This window comes from Urocampus carinirostris, chromosome 1 (assembly GCF_059441175.1).
Source record: "Urocampus carinirostris isolate Australia breed hairy pipefish chromosome 1, RoL_Ucar_1.0, whole genome shotgun sequence".
Taxonomy (NCBI): Eukaryota; Metazoa; Chordata; class Actinopteri; order Syngnathiformes; family Syngnathidae; genus Urocampus; species Urocampus carinirostris.
In genome coordinates, this window is record NC_142349.1 from 48,426,171 (window position 1) to 48,440,880 (window position 14,710).

Consider the following 14,710-nt stretch of genomic DNA (forward strand, 5'->3'; position numbering starts at 1 on the left):
AGCCTTCTAAACAAAAACAAGTAACAAGGAACAGTCATACAAAGGATAGTTGTTGAATCAAAGCCAATGCATTGTATCGGGTTAGCAGATGCGACAGACCAACCATTTATAGAAATGCATGCAGAGAAGAAGCTTGATAAATACACAACTGAGGGAGTCTAAAGTTATACTACGATGCATGGCTGCATAAAATGAGAGGTTGTCTGGATCGGGAGACGAATATAGAAAGGCCAGTCCCTAAAGTCAGCCTCTTGTTGTCATTTCCAATGTTTCTAGTCTGTGGAGGAAACTGACGGGTGACACTGAGGGGTGAGGGCGAGGCCAAGAGAGGGACGAAAGGCAGAGTTAAAACCACTCACAGCTGTGGCACATGGCGATGGTTTTATCAGTCACTCAGGAAAAAGCACCCCGTCAAAATTAATTTGAGGCCAAAGTCAAACGAGGCTATCCCGTAATTCAGTTTATTCACCCCTTATGGTGGGTTTTAAGACATTGTCCTAGACTTTTTGTATTACAGTATAGCCTAGAAGCAGGTTTAATCTAAGAATTTGATGACTTTAGTATAATACCAATGTAGTGCAGTAAAATAATAGGCAGCACTGAATATTACTGAGAGAAATGCAACATTCTCAAAGTATGAAGAGGTAGAAAAGATCCCCAATTTTCGTTGTTGTTTAAGAATTCGAATGAAAGTACTGTATTTTCCGCACTATAAGGCGCACCTAAAAGTCTTAATTTTTTTCAAAAGCTGACCATGCGCCTTATAATACAGTGCGCCTTATATATGGCGATCCAGCCAAGACTTGACAAAAGTTGACCTAGGGTCATATAACTGTCATTGTACCCGAGTGAGACCTTGTCTAGAGAAGGGACTGCACAATACACAAAGAGGTAAGTATTAGTTTCAGGAGCGAGCAGCAGCAAGTCAACTGCAGGAGAGAGAGTGGGAAAGGTGAGAGGAGAGAGAGTGGGAAAGGTGAGATGGCACATCATTCATTTGGACAGGTAACTTAAAATTAGTTTTACCTGGTTATATCAGTATTATTTTCCCCCCATTTTATTAACACTCCACTTATTGAAACATGAATATTTTGTTTGTTTGTTTGTTTGTACATGATTCAATTGTTTGTTTGTTTGTACATGATTCAAATTGAATCTTTTCTTCCGGCGCCGTCACGAATGGCAGCCACTCCAGCAGCTCCCGTGTTATTTTCGATTGTTCTCGATTGTTCTCAGCTCAGGGATGCTGCTGGAAATGTGAATTTCCCTTCGGGGATGAACAAAGTATCTATCTATCTATCTATCTATCTATTAAATTTGCAAGGTCTCGCAACTTACGCAACAGCCGCCGACTCGATTTTCCCCCGAACGTGGAGTAGTCCGCGTTGTATACCGGCGTTTCATTGGCTAACCAATGTGTCAATCATTATTTGAATCGATCGCTATTGGCTAAAGTTATTCGGAGCCTCGGATTGGCTAGAGGGCCAAAACAAACCCTGCAATTGGCCGAAAAAGATGTGTCAATCATCCGTTAAATCGATCGCTATTGGCTGAAGTTATTCAGAGCCTCGGATACGCTAGAGGGCAAAAACAAACCCTGCAATTGGCCGAAAAAGATGTGTCAATCATCCGTTACATCGATCGCTATTGGCTGAAGTTATTCGGAGCCTCGGATACGCTAGAGGGCCAAAACAAACCCTGCAATTGGCCGAAAAAGATGACTGAATAGCAAGCTTGCTAAAGTACGCCATAAAGAAACATGTTTCATTAGTCTGTATATGTAAACATTTTACTCACCTGGATTTACTACACTCACGGTTGTAAGAAGACCATGATTGCGTGTCATTATTGAACGTGAGAACTTAGGTGAGTTATGCGGCTTTATATTTTCCCGGTATCTTGTTTTAGAACGATCTTGATGTTGCTGTGATGAGTTGAGTGAATTCAACTCAATTCCAAGTATTGTCATATGCACAGTAAAGTTGCGAGCGAAAAAGAAAATAGAAAGTAAGGAATGGTTGGCATTTCTTGAATTCCAAGACTTTAACCTCCCGAATGATATTTGAAATGACGCATTTAAGTGACATCGTACGGACACCGCATCCGCACGTGTCTACGACACCTATTTGCTTCTTTGCAAGCTTTGGGAATGTTAAGGGGGTAATCAGTTTGACTGAATCATCTGACTGTTTTGTCGACGTTCCCATTGTAGCGCCTTATAATCCGGTGCGCCTTATCTATGGAAGATATAGGACCAAAAACTATTTTTGGGAGGTGCGCCCTATAACCCGGTGCGCCCTATAGTGCGGAAAATACGGTACAGTAAAATTTGGTTAAGTGGCATGCGTCTGAATGGTTATAATTAGAGTAGATTGCATGCAATTTATGTTAGCCTTATAATTAAATTATACAGTGGGTCATCGTTTGGTTACCAGACTCAGTCAAGTATTTGTGGAGGACAATTCTTAGATGAAAACGTTTAAAGGAAAATTTGAATGTTTTATGAAAATATAATTGATGAGTATATAAAATAAATTTGAAAACACTTTGTTTGTCATCTAATGGTTTTATTCATTTATTAAGGAAAAGGCAATATATTAAAGAGTTCACATAAATGAGGTTAAGTAAATGCAGGACTCTCAGTCAACCTAAAAAAATCCCAACAGTGTTATAATGAATTGGTGCCCACTTGTCTAATTACACTATTTGGAATACAGGAAGTTTGATGAGTTAAGAGCCAAAATCAGATATCGTCATTGGCAAAGGGAAAAGGCAGAGTGATCATTTTGTAGCAGTACAGTATTAGCAAGTCAACTGCATTTTGCAGCCATCGAGGCTCAGGTGGTGCAGTGGCCATCTAGTTTTATTGATGCATTGTCTTTGCCAAGCATCGACATTAGGGTGATTTATTATTATTCCATTGCAGCATGAGTACATTCAGGGTGAGTTTGACATAATCGTAGGTTCATTATATTGAAGCTATAATGGACTTTCATTACAAAGAGACTGCTTAAAGCTCAATTTTTCCAGTTTCCTACCTCTGACAAGCCATTTTTAGTATAATGACAGAGCTAGGTGGTTTGAAGGTTGACCCCACTTAAACACTAGTCTGGCTTGTGTCTGACCTAATAACTAAACTAGACAGAGCCCCTTGTAGGTTTTAACCCACGGTTGTTATTCTACTTAAATTGTTAAAACAGCTATGTCCTTAACCGCTACAGACTTGTTTTAGCACCGCAGTCCAGCACCCATCATGAGCTAATAACAGAGTCGATTCAGTGGTAAGGGTGTAAGAGGGAATTTGCTGTGTAGCTCAAACGAACGACATCACCAAAGTATTTTCTCCGACACAGAGTGCATTTTGCCATTCTTCTTCTTTTCACAAGATTACAATGTTTCTTAGGGATTCCAAAATCTATCTATCTACTATCTACCCTGGTCATATCCCTCGAGAAGGGTGACCGACAGCAAGACAAGCACATAGACAAAAACAAAAAAGGAAAAAGTAGCAAGAAACACAAAAAAATTAAATTGTTCCCATTTTGCGGACTAATCTGACGGGTGTTATGTTTATAATAGAATGCATGATAAGTATATCTTCAAAATATCACAGTGCAGATATAGTTTTACTTACATCCTGTGTCTTTAAGGCGGTTGATAGCGTTGGACAAAAGGCGAATGCATCCCAGGAAGCCAGCCCCTTGTTTTTTGTGAATCTTCTTGTGGTTCCACACGCTGATTGTGATAGAATCTGACTTCCCAATATACCTAAGGGAAAAGAATAATGCATAAAATACATTCATGATAAGACATTCATTCCATGTATAGTGTCTATGCATTAGCTTCCCCTTGTAGATCAGGTGAAGTTATAATTGAGATTAAAACAAGACAATATTTTTTGACACGAGCACTTGAGTGGACTGGTTCCTTCTAAATAAAACTCTGGAAAACTGACAGAAGTGGATCCCACTGTAATTATCACAGTTGTTACCAAAAAGGATATGAAACAATGTCCTGTGAGTAAGATGTCTGGACACTTTGAGTCAATGCCAAATGCCTGTCTGGGGTGCGATGTGAAAGTGCGGCTAGGTCAGACAGACTTGGCGGGAGGGAAGTACTGCAAAGTCCTGCTCATCAGCAACAACCGCCTTTTAATGAAATTGTTGAGTTGGAGGTGATCTTTTAATACAAGGTAGGTTCAACAACAGTTAGGCAATTAAAAACGCTGTATGCTGACAACTAAATTACTAAAATAGTAAGTCTTGCATGTGTCTACTTATTATTCATTTTCTTTAATACATAAAAAAAAACCAGAAAGAGTACAGTGAAAATCACTAACAATTTTTACACCACTCAAATTCAACTTTAAGAAGCATCTGTATGGTTTGGTTCAATTAAGTCCATTAGTTCCCTAAAATAATTTATCTATAGAGAAAAATACTTTAGAAATGGTCAGCTAGATTCATACCGAAAATGTATTAATATACTGTTACAAACTTAATATTTTGCCTTTAAAATCAAAGTCCCTGGTAAACAGCAGTTGCAGTTTTAAAAATTTACCAACAGTGCAAAATGAACTAATCAACTTGTACAGCAAATAGAACATGTCATCGCGCCACATAGCAAAGAGGTTAAAATAGATCGCAAATCAATCCTTGCTTACAGATTTTTAATCCACTTTTTATATGTATATGTGACGATAACTTTTAGAACAAATGTTGATTGCAATTGTGATTAAATGTTACAATCACCTACATTGATGTACACTGAGGACAGGTTGCGGTAGTACAACCAGGGGAATAAATTCCAATGGATTCAGTCGTATGAAACCCTCTCCATCAATTTGAAATTAGAGATGAGAATTAAGATGCAGATCATAAAAAAACATTGTAAAAAGAGAGCATAGAACACTGGGGAAACAAACTCATGTGCATGAGATTTTCCTGCAGTTCCTCACGCTAGTTGGGTAAAAAAACATGGAAACTTTCACTTTCACATTTACACGGGCATTCTGCCAGCATTTATTCCAGGATACACTACCAGGACTAGCCATCTTTGGAAAGGGGTGGATGACCGGACATGCATGTGTTGCACACATTGGAAGAAAATACTACTAAAGTCTTTTATCTGTGGCATACTTTTGCATTTGCAGTTCATTTGCTCACAATGAATTATTAGAGAATAACTGTGTCTAGAAAAGTGTCTGCTTTTCCATGTGATCCAGTTGAAATCTTGACGTGTTGCCATTGGATTAAAACATCATTTGGGTGGGGTTGTGTAGGCAACTCACAGGTCGTAGTGTTGATTCCACTTGGGGTCAAGTGTGTTCCTTACAGTATCTGTTGAGTGGCATTGCCCTGAACCATCCACAACCACCTTAGCAAAAGGATCCGGGAGGCCTTCAAGAAAAGAAAAATGCAATCACACAAAGATAATCTAATGATTAATTAGGGGACAGGTAAAAGTCTTAAGAGTGTTAATCTACAAAGGTCTCTTTAAAGCTCAATTTGTCCAAACTAACCAGAGAAAAGAAAACATTTTGATAATGTCAAATCTTACATTGTTATTAGCTTGACTGCAGTTTTACACAACTGCATCAACATAACTGGAGGAAAATATCAAGCTTTTGTTCTTCACTTGATGGTGTTAAATGAAGTTGAAAATTTGGAATGAAAACAGTAATAACAATTTAATATTCGATCCACTCGAGCACCCTGCAATCAATTACAAACCAATGACACTCATCTACAGACTGAATTCTGCTCTTTACCAGACTTTTACATGCATATTCTCCATGTCACACCAAAAGGAAACACAACACTAGAATATGTTCCCTTCCCTGGCCAGTTGGTGCAACTATTTTAAAAGACAACAACCATAAATTCAATATTTTTTTATTTTTTTTTGAAACACTCACATTAATGCAAAATGTATTGTATTGAGTCAAAATAAAACTGATGTACATGATAGGAGCAGACAATGCTGTTCAATTCCAACGAGTTACTGTATTTGTTGTAAAACATTTACAACTGTGCAATTAGTGTGCTTACGTCTAATGCCATATAAAAGCGGGTATTCTATCAGACCATTATGACAGACATTTGCTAATCTCAAAATACATTTTCAGTACCTAAATGGGTTTAAGAAAAATGATGTGCTAGGCTCATACTTACGGAAAAAGTCCTTCTTGACAAGGTTTTTTGCACACAGCACTGAAAAGAAAGGAAGGTTGCATATTATTTATTGAGTCAAATGTGAAACCAAAACTATTAGCTAACTCTGTCAGAAAGTTTTTAAATATTATGATTTTATTTTTCATAGAAAGGAGTGGAGAGGTGTTGTGAAAGGATAGTGGGATTGTGGACACGCTCTTAAGGATGGGCTGTTGAACAAAAGAGTGTGTTGTGTCACCCTGACCCGATTGACACGGCTGCTTTCTGGTGTCCCGTTTCATCTGGAGGGACAAAAGCATGACCAACTTGGGTGCCGATGTGCCTAACTTGTTTGGGTGTTTGGGCAATTGGGTTGGCCATGGCTCAAAAATTTTTGTGTGTCTTTTTTTGCTATTTTTTCCCCTTTTATTTTCTTAGTTATTGCATGTGTTTGTCTTGCTGTCGGTCACCTCTCTTGAGGGATATGACCAAGCTAGATAGATAGATAGATAGAATTTTTCATAATCTTAGACAGCAATTAATCCTCTACTGCAGGGGTCAGGAACCTTTTTGACTCAAAGAGCCATAAAAGCAAAAAATATTAATTTTATTTTGGGAAAGAGCCACACCATATATTATGAGACAAATTTACTAAATTGCTAAACCGGCGCCCCAGACAAAAGCTTAGTCTTCAGCACATTTATTTTTGATGATTTGATAAAAAATATGAAAAGAGAATAATGCCAGAGCCCCTGTCCCAAATTCAATTAACAGACCACTTTAAACTTGTCTCTTTCTTGCAATTACTCAAGATTGGTTAAACTCCTTTTGACCCTTTTTTTCATACATATTGGTTTCAAAACCAGATGCAAGCAGTTATTTTGTAAAAACGTCACAACATTCTGAGAATAGGGAGCCTTATGTGCTTACGTTTGGCGAGAGATGGGAGGGAATGCTTGTACTTTTTGCATAGCTCCACCCATCCCTCCCACTCACCCAATCAAATGACTAAGTTCTCTTCAGGTGTTTTGGCGTATTTACAGTTCTGTGGATTCATCATAAAGTATCTGAACACTGAACACAGATTATATAGTGAACTTTTAAATAAAGGATTCTTTAGCGTTGTACAGACAAAACGAGTTTTTTTTCCCCCTTTTTTTGTGTGACACCTTGACTGTAAATTGTAGTGAAAACGTGCCCTATATATACTGCGAAGTGTTACTTTTAAGTTTAGCTTTGGTTTGGCTTTACGTGTACCTGAATAGGATAGATAACTCCGGTTTTGAACAAGATGGAGAAATTTTGCATGCAATCAAATTGGTCTCTGAGCCACAGATACTCATAGAAAGAGCCATATATGGCTCGCGAGCCATAGGTTCCCGACCCCTGCTCTACTGCAAGCATAAACCAGGGTTCAAACACCTATTCAAAGGCCAAATTCAAGCACTTTAAGAATTTTCAAAGCTGATTTTCCTAATTGTACAGTTAGCTCGTTTACTGCCATTAAAGTGCATGGTCATTACTGGTGTGAACAATTCATTGCCAATTATATTTATAGCCGTTAAAAGCAATAAACTAGTAAAAAGAATACATGCGGTGTGAATCATGTAATTTGCCCCAAAAATGTCTCAAATGGCGATTTACATATGCACTTTTTAACCTGAGGTGTGCATTTATCAAGGCATATGATTTTTACATCTTGAGTAAATCGTGAATATATTTGTGGATGTTAACAATATGTGTGTAAATATTTTTGAAACAAATCTCTTGCCATATAGGTGTTGGGTAAAAATGACAGTAATATGTAGCTTACATTTTCAGTTGCAGGGAAATTATTTCCATTACAATTTACCACTGGAATGCGCTTGCTTAACTTTCTGTATGGCCCATAATAAATGTCAATAAATGACATGTAATCCTTGCACTAATACACATATCATCGTGCCTTCTTTAAGTGTATCTGGCACCTGTCCCCTAAAAACTATTGCCAGCTGTTGTTAATCCCGTGGGAAGAAGAAATGCAATGGCAAAGCAGAGCCACGGGTGAGCAGTGTCAGCGTCATTTTTAAGCAATGTTGACGGGAAACATGGCAACAATTTTAAGCATTTGCGAGCATGTCACCACAAAATTTAAGCACTTAAATCACTGAAAACACATTCATATTTAAGCATTTTTAAAGATTTCAAGCAACTGTACGACCTGTGATACATAGTTGGTTAATGCTTGCGGCTGATTTCAAATATGGTTTTAGGGCAACCAGATCAACAACAACAGCCGTTATTGATGCGGGAGAATAAATTACCAATAGCATAGAAAAGAGGAGATTCACAGGTGAGATATTTATTGACTTAAAAAATGGTTTTGATACCATTAATCATAACATACTATTAAAAAAACTGGAACGATATGGCATTTGCGGAGTGGCTTTGGAATGGATTCAAAGATATTTGACTGGGGAGGAGCAGTATGTGAAAATGGGTGAGTTGACATCTGGATACTTGGACATCTGTTGCGGAGTAACACAGGTCCCAAGCTTTTCAATTTATATATTAACAATATTTTTAATGTTTCAAAACTATTCAAATTAGTCATATTTGCAGATGACTCTAACATTTTCTATTCCAACGTTGGTTATATTAATCTAGTAACAAATATAAATATTGAATTAATTAATCTAAAAGCACAGATGGATGAAAACAAAATACCTTTAAATTTAGATAAAACTAAAGGGATATTCTTCGGTTAACACAAGGCAAATCAATACCAGGCGGCAATAAAAGATGGTTTTGCCATACATACTGCATCAGAAAGGAAATTTTAGGAATTAAAATAGACAGTAAATTAAATTAGAAAACACACATCGGATATTACAGTATAGCATCTGATACCACACGCTGTGGTTGTGGATAGTTTTTTTCACTGTTAATAAATACTTTCTCATGAAACCAGAAATTTGCCATATTTAATAATTTTATTGATAAATCCTATTCAAGAGCTAGTAATTGAAGGCACTCCAAAAAGTTTTTAATATTTTGTTTTTCGCTTTATTCCTCAAGCCACAGCACTCTCGATGCGATTAAAACGCCAGCATGATGTTTTTTCCATCAAATAATGCATGTTTGTCTTGTGCGATTTTACATTCTGGAGCAAATTAAAGTCTGGAAACCATTATATATTTCTGATTTCGTTGTATCTCTATCATGTTGCTTATTGTATAAGAACAAAATATTCTTGAAATTAAGCAAAACTTTCTATTGATTTACTTACATTGAAGGATTACATTCCCTATTTTACTTTAACTTATTTTTCTAGTATTTCTTTACGATATATCTTTTTATGGGTTATTGAAGGAACTACCAAAAAAAATAAAAATAATAATATTATACCCTAAAAATAAGCACACAACTATATAATATGCTCGGTAGCTTCTCATTAAAACAATTGTATTGTATCTAAAAATAAAATAAGATATTCTTAAAGAAAAATGTATAGAAATGTTTGGGTAAAAATATAGATTTTGTTGCATCCAAAGTCAAAACACCTGGAATTGTTTTCTTTGCTTTTCCGTAGAGAGCTAAAATAATGGGCATTTGGTAGTATTCAGCTTTTTTCAGACAAACAGACAAAAGCGCACCTATAGTGCCAGACTGCAGACTAAGCCATGCAGTCTGCAGTCTAACGCTGCATATTTATCTCTCCATTCCATTCCACACATTCTCAGACACGCACACAAATATAGATCATGCTGCATTATTTGAGGTTGGACCATTTTTTTTTACTCAATCAAAAACAGGGGGAGTACATTGACTTTTAAAAGCATAAAGAATGAAAAGATAATGTATTTAGTGGCTACTATAAGCATGAGTAAATAATATAGGAGACAGGAGCAGAATATACTATACAAAAAATAATGCATTAAACCAGACGTATAAGTTCTTAGCGACTGGTGGGTTGCGGGTGGAGGGTTGGGGGGACAAATTGATGAAGTGCAGAACATGCTGGACAGATGAGGAAGAATTTTTTTCCGCAAACATCTTTGGGAACGTGTTACGTTCCATAGAAAGTCGCTAATTTCTGCAACATCTGGTATACATTGGTTCCAGTCGGCCTGAACCCACAGCCATGCACGTGCTTGTTCAATCCAGCTCCATCTATCAAACTAATTATTACCAGGCACACACAAGATTGTGCTTATGTAAACATGCACTACTTGGATTCGGTAACCAAGGGAGAAAAAAAGGGAGTAGGTAAGGTAACAGGTTGCCGGCTTTTGACAATCTGTCGGAAATGTGTGGGACAGATGTCATCATAATGAGCGAAAGCACGACCTGTCAACACTTTTTCTGGGTGATTCCTTTCCACAAATTCTGAGACTTAATGGAATCTTGCCATGTCTTTAATTTGGGGTGATGGAATGATGGATGCATCTTCCTCCTTGTCCTCTCTGATATCCTCCTGCACGACAGTGTGTGATTTTATTCTGTTCTATTATCGCTTGCTTTGTTTCGATGGCCAGAAAAAGTCTCGGTCTTCTTTTCTCCTTGTCCGGAGCAGCGAATGACTGCACTGTATTTTTGACTTTGTAACTCCTTTGTACCTAGAGGCAATAATTTCCCATTCAAGTACTTTGTGACTTAAAACTTTTGTATGTAGAGACATTTGTAAGTAGAGGTACCACTGTACTTATTGAAAGCCGAACAGTGCTTACATTACTTTTCACCTTTATGTATTTTCAACTTTTAAAAGCCATTTTTTCCAAACTTTGACCTTTCAGTAGAGCCACATAACATTATCAGAAAATGCTAAAACTGGTAAAGAGGGAGGAAGTGTATTTTCAGTCTCTTTCAAATGGTGATTTTAAGACAACATATGATGGTTTCAAATGAATGAACAATGGGAGTCAACCGAATTGTTAGTTTAAAATATTCAATCCCGATCTCTGCTGAGGTAATTCATACTTATTATTAGATGCTTTTATTTGTAAAAATAGCCTAACTAAAATAACAAAGATTGGTTGAAGATTCCAGTGATTTGTAGACAGCATCAACGGATTAGACTAGATTGTAATTAAGAATATTAGACACGCATTGGGAACACACTTTGCAGCGTACATGTGAAAAATGTACCCCATTTTGCATGTTATAGATCAAGAGCAGGATAACGCAATTGACAGTTTTTCTTTTTAAACTATTTATAAAGAAGTATGCTCTTTAGCAATTAACTAATGCCTAAAAAAATCCAAGAGTTGCTGGATGTTAGCATTTCAACCAAGAAGGCCTTGACACAGTGCGATGAACATGAATGACTTGAATCATATAATTGAATTAGGTTGTTTGGTCCATCATGGCCAAATCAATGCTAACTTAATCTTTTGGGGGACTTTGATAAAAGATAATAACTAAAAAACTTGAATTTGGTGACTAAAATGGCCCAAGTCATAGCATAGTATGTTTTGGACGAACAAGGCTGTCTTGAACACTTGGAACATAATTTAACTATTTATTTATGTTTCTCGAAGGCTTCATCCTTCCTCAGTGATCAGCAGCGCTAAATCTATTTCGAACATCACAGATTCAATTTCTTCATTGTTAGAGTCACTTCCATGTCCTTGGTAAAGAGGCCGGCTTTTATGCAATTTTGAGCTACAGTAAAGGCAGACATGTTAGCCCAACCATCTACAGTCCACTCACAAATTATGGCGACTTTCAACTTTTTGAAGGACACCTAAAACAATGCACCCCACCTTTAAGGAAAATCAATGGGATTTTGAGGTATATCTTTCCGGCCTTCCAGTCAATGTGAAACTGTCACCTCCATCGGTCATCTAAAGCACCCAAGCTGCTCGCAGACATTTTTTTGAACGGCCGGTTCACATTGATGTCAAGCGGTTGGAGATCCTATGTTAGGCCTCCCGGAATGACAGCAAACTCGTTATTTTTTAAATTGGTTGTGAAGCTCCACGCAGATGAGACAACATTAGCTAGATGCCATTTGCGATAGCCGGCATTGTCTGAGAGTCATGCTCACCGCACACCACACACCATTTTCAGAGATGCTTCAAGTTGTGTTTATCATTTGGGATAACGTCACCATTTAAGATAAAAACATCAGTTACGCAGCATATTTTTGAGATCTCACGGCATCATCAAAGGTTTTCTGCGGATATGCATGTGAGAAATAACAGAAGACAACATGCAAATGCAAAAGATACCATAGAAAAGTACTGCCACCATTGCAACACTACTGCAGATTAAGAGTGGAGAATCATGCAAAATAAGACAGATGGATGCAAAGCTTGAAATGAAAACACAAAGATACACAATAAGATAGCAATCAAACAATATGGTAAGAATTATTATTCCACAATAGCGAATCATAGAATACGGTGTGAATTAAACTCAACTAGTCTGATTGAGGACCAACCATCCCACCCTAACTACAGGCCGCGACACAAATTAAGAAAAAAAAATCCATTGGATTAAAAGATTGTGCAGTTTAAACCAGTGATGTTAGTATTCACATTTTCTAAAACAAAAAAAAACACACAAAAAAAAGACAACCAAACCAAAACAATTTCAAGTAATAATATGCAATTCAAACGAACAATTTGTATTATTCAGTGACTTCTAGGGAGAAAAAACCTAATTCATTAAAAAAAAAAAAAATAGAATAATAAGCAAAAATGTATTTAATGCATATAAACAAGACTTTTTGAAAATAAAAAAAGGATGAGAAATTTGCATTTATTTGGGATAACATAAGAGCCTAACCATAGTTGACATCTATTTTTCTGATACAGATACTGGATAAAAACAAAAGCTGGAAAAGGCTTAACATAAAATAAGAAAAATGATGTGATTGGTTACTTTAAATTTCCATAGAGTGTATTCTTTGGTGTGCTTTATAGTGCTCGTTTTTGGTTGCACTACGAAATACAAGGGTTCAAATAATGCACATTTAGTTGCATTTTTTATGAAATCCAAAGCTCTTAACCTCAGTAATTTTGTTTTCAATATACTTAAATCCTTATCTCATATATTCTCCTCTGTATCTGTGTTTGGCCATGCTCATCATATGTAAACTAAATTTACTTTTTCTGTGGTGGGAAATGGTGGGTGTCATCTCCCATTTGCAGGTTATTATTGCCATATGTTATGGAGTGGAATTGGACTGCAGTATTTTTTTCCCTTATCATTATTTTGCTGAGACAAAGGCCTGTGACCCACTGAATGCAGGTCCACGACCCACTCTTGGGTTGTAACCCATCAGTTGAGAAATACTAAATGAAACTATATTCCGTTAAGAGCTCATATCAAATGCATTCCTGCACGTCGATAGCACATACTCACACTGTTAATAATGATGAACACTTTCTTAATCTTTCACAGATTCTATTAAACGCTTACACTCACAAACATAGGGCATACCGCACTATAGAGTGCACCACTTTTTGAACAATAAAAGAAAAACTTTAATATGCACCTTATAGTTGTAAAAATACTATTGTCATTTTAATTTGTGTGCTAATATGTGCGACTTTCTGTCAAAAGAAAATGACATTAAAGTAACTAAGGAGTCGGGTAATCACAACATTAATCTTGCTCATGTCAATGTGATAAACTGGTGGATTTAGCTCCTTATATTTGGCTCAAAAATGGGGCTACATAGAACACTACAATCAAAGGAAAATATGGGAGGTTGACTTCCCAATAAATAGGTAATGATAAAATGTAGTAGTATTCCTTTTTTGCAGTAATATGCAAGCTGTATTTGTTGTTTTGAAATTGGAGTGATCAAGGTTTCAGCAATATGACAAGAAACTCGAAGTCACTGGTGGATTAAGCAGAATGAGCCACAAGAGGCCAAAACCAAAGTATATCACACTCTTTAACAAGAGTCATCCATTAGCTATATTGCAGGAAATACTAAAATAATATCTATATGCGTCCTTAGGAAAACATGTCAGAACAGAGCTAATAACAGATGCTGGAGTGAATGACACTGGACAATCGGGAAGTCAGTGGCTATACCTGTAAGGATACCTATTGAAAGTTGGAAACCAAGAAGCTACTGAAAAATAATTACTAGAACAGCAACTGGTATTTTTATCCAATGAAAAATTGACATTCAAGAACGTCACCATTTCTACGTTTTCATCCAATGGCCAAGCTTAAACCAGTGACCAGCTGAAATCAGGTTGGCTAAATATGATCATTTATTTAGACGTTATTTTACTTTGCTCAACCACTAGAGTAGAAAAAACCACAATATAACTTCATGATGTAGAAAACATGAATGTACAACTTATGGTTGATAATAAACCAGAAGAACTCAATCTAGTCATCCAGTACCCATGCCTCCACTGTGTGATTTACTGGTGCACATTTTTTGCTTGCAGTGAGAAGAAGGGTAGTCTTCTATCCCAGACAGTAGCTAAGATGACAAGAATTTGCTAAATTTCAGGCTATATAAAGACTCACCATAATGTAATGGACCTAAACAGTATTCATCATCATCAGAGCATTTTCTAATCTGGTATTAATCAGTGGATGCAAAC

The 14,710-nt window shown here is 36.7% G+C and overlaps 1 protein-coding gene across 1 annotated transcript in view; it reads right to left on the reverse strand.

Annotated features, from left to right (window-relative positions):
• The window catches only part of smurf2 (SMAD specific E3 ubiquitin protein ligase 2), a 59,545-nt gene that overhangs the window by 16,255 nt on the left and 28,580 nt on the right, over positions 1-14,710 (reverse strand). Inside the window, exons 2-4 of the mRNA XM_088343204.1 lie at positions 6,174-6,212; positions 5,291-5,399; positions 3,635-3,768 (exon numbers count right to left, since the gene is read on the reverse strand). Of these exons, the coding sequence (XP_088199330.1) occupies positions 3,635-3,768; positions 5,291-5,399; positions 6,174-6,212 (282 nt within the window). The remainder of the gene's footprint in view (positions 1-3,634; positions 3,769-5,290; positions 5,400-6,173; positions 6,213-14,710) is intronic.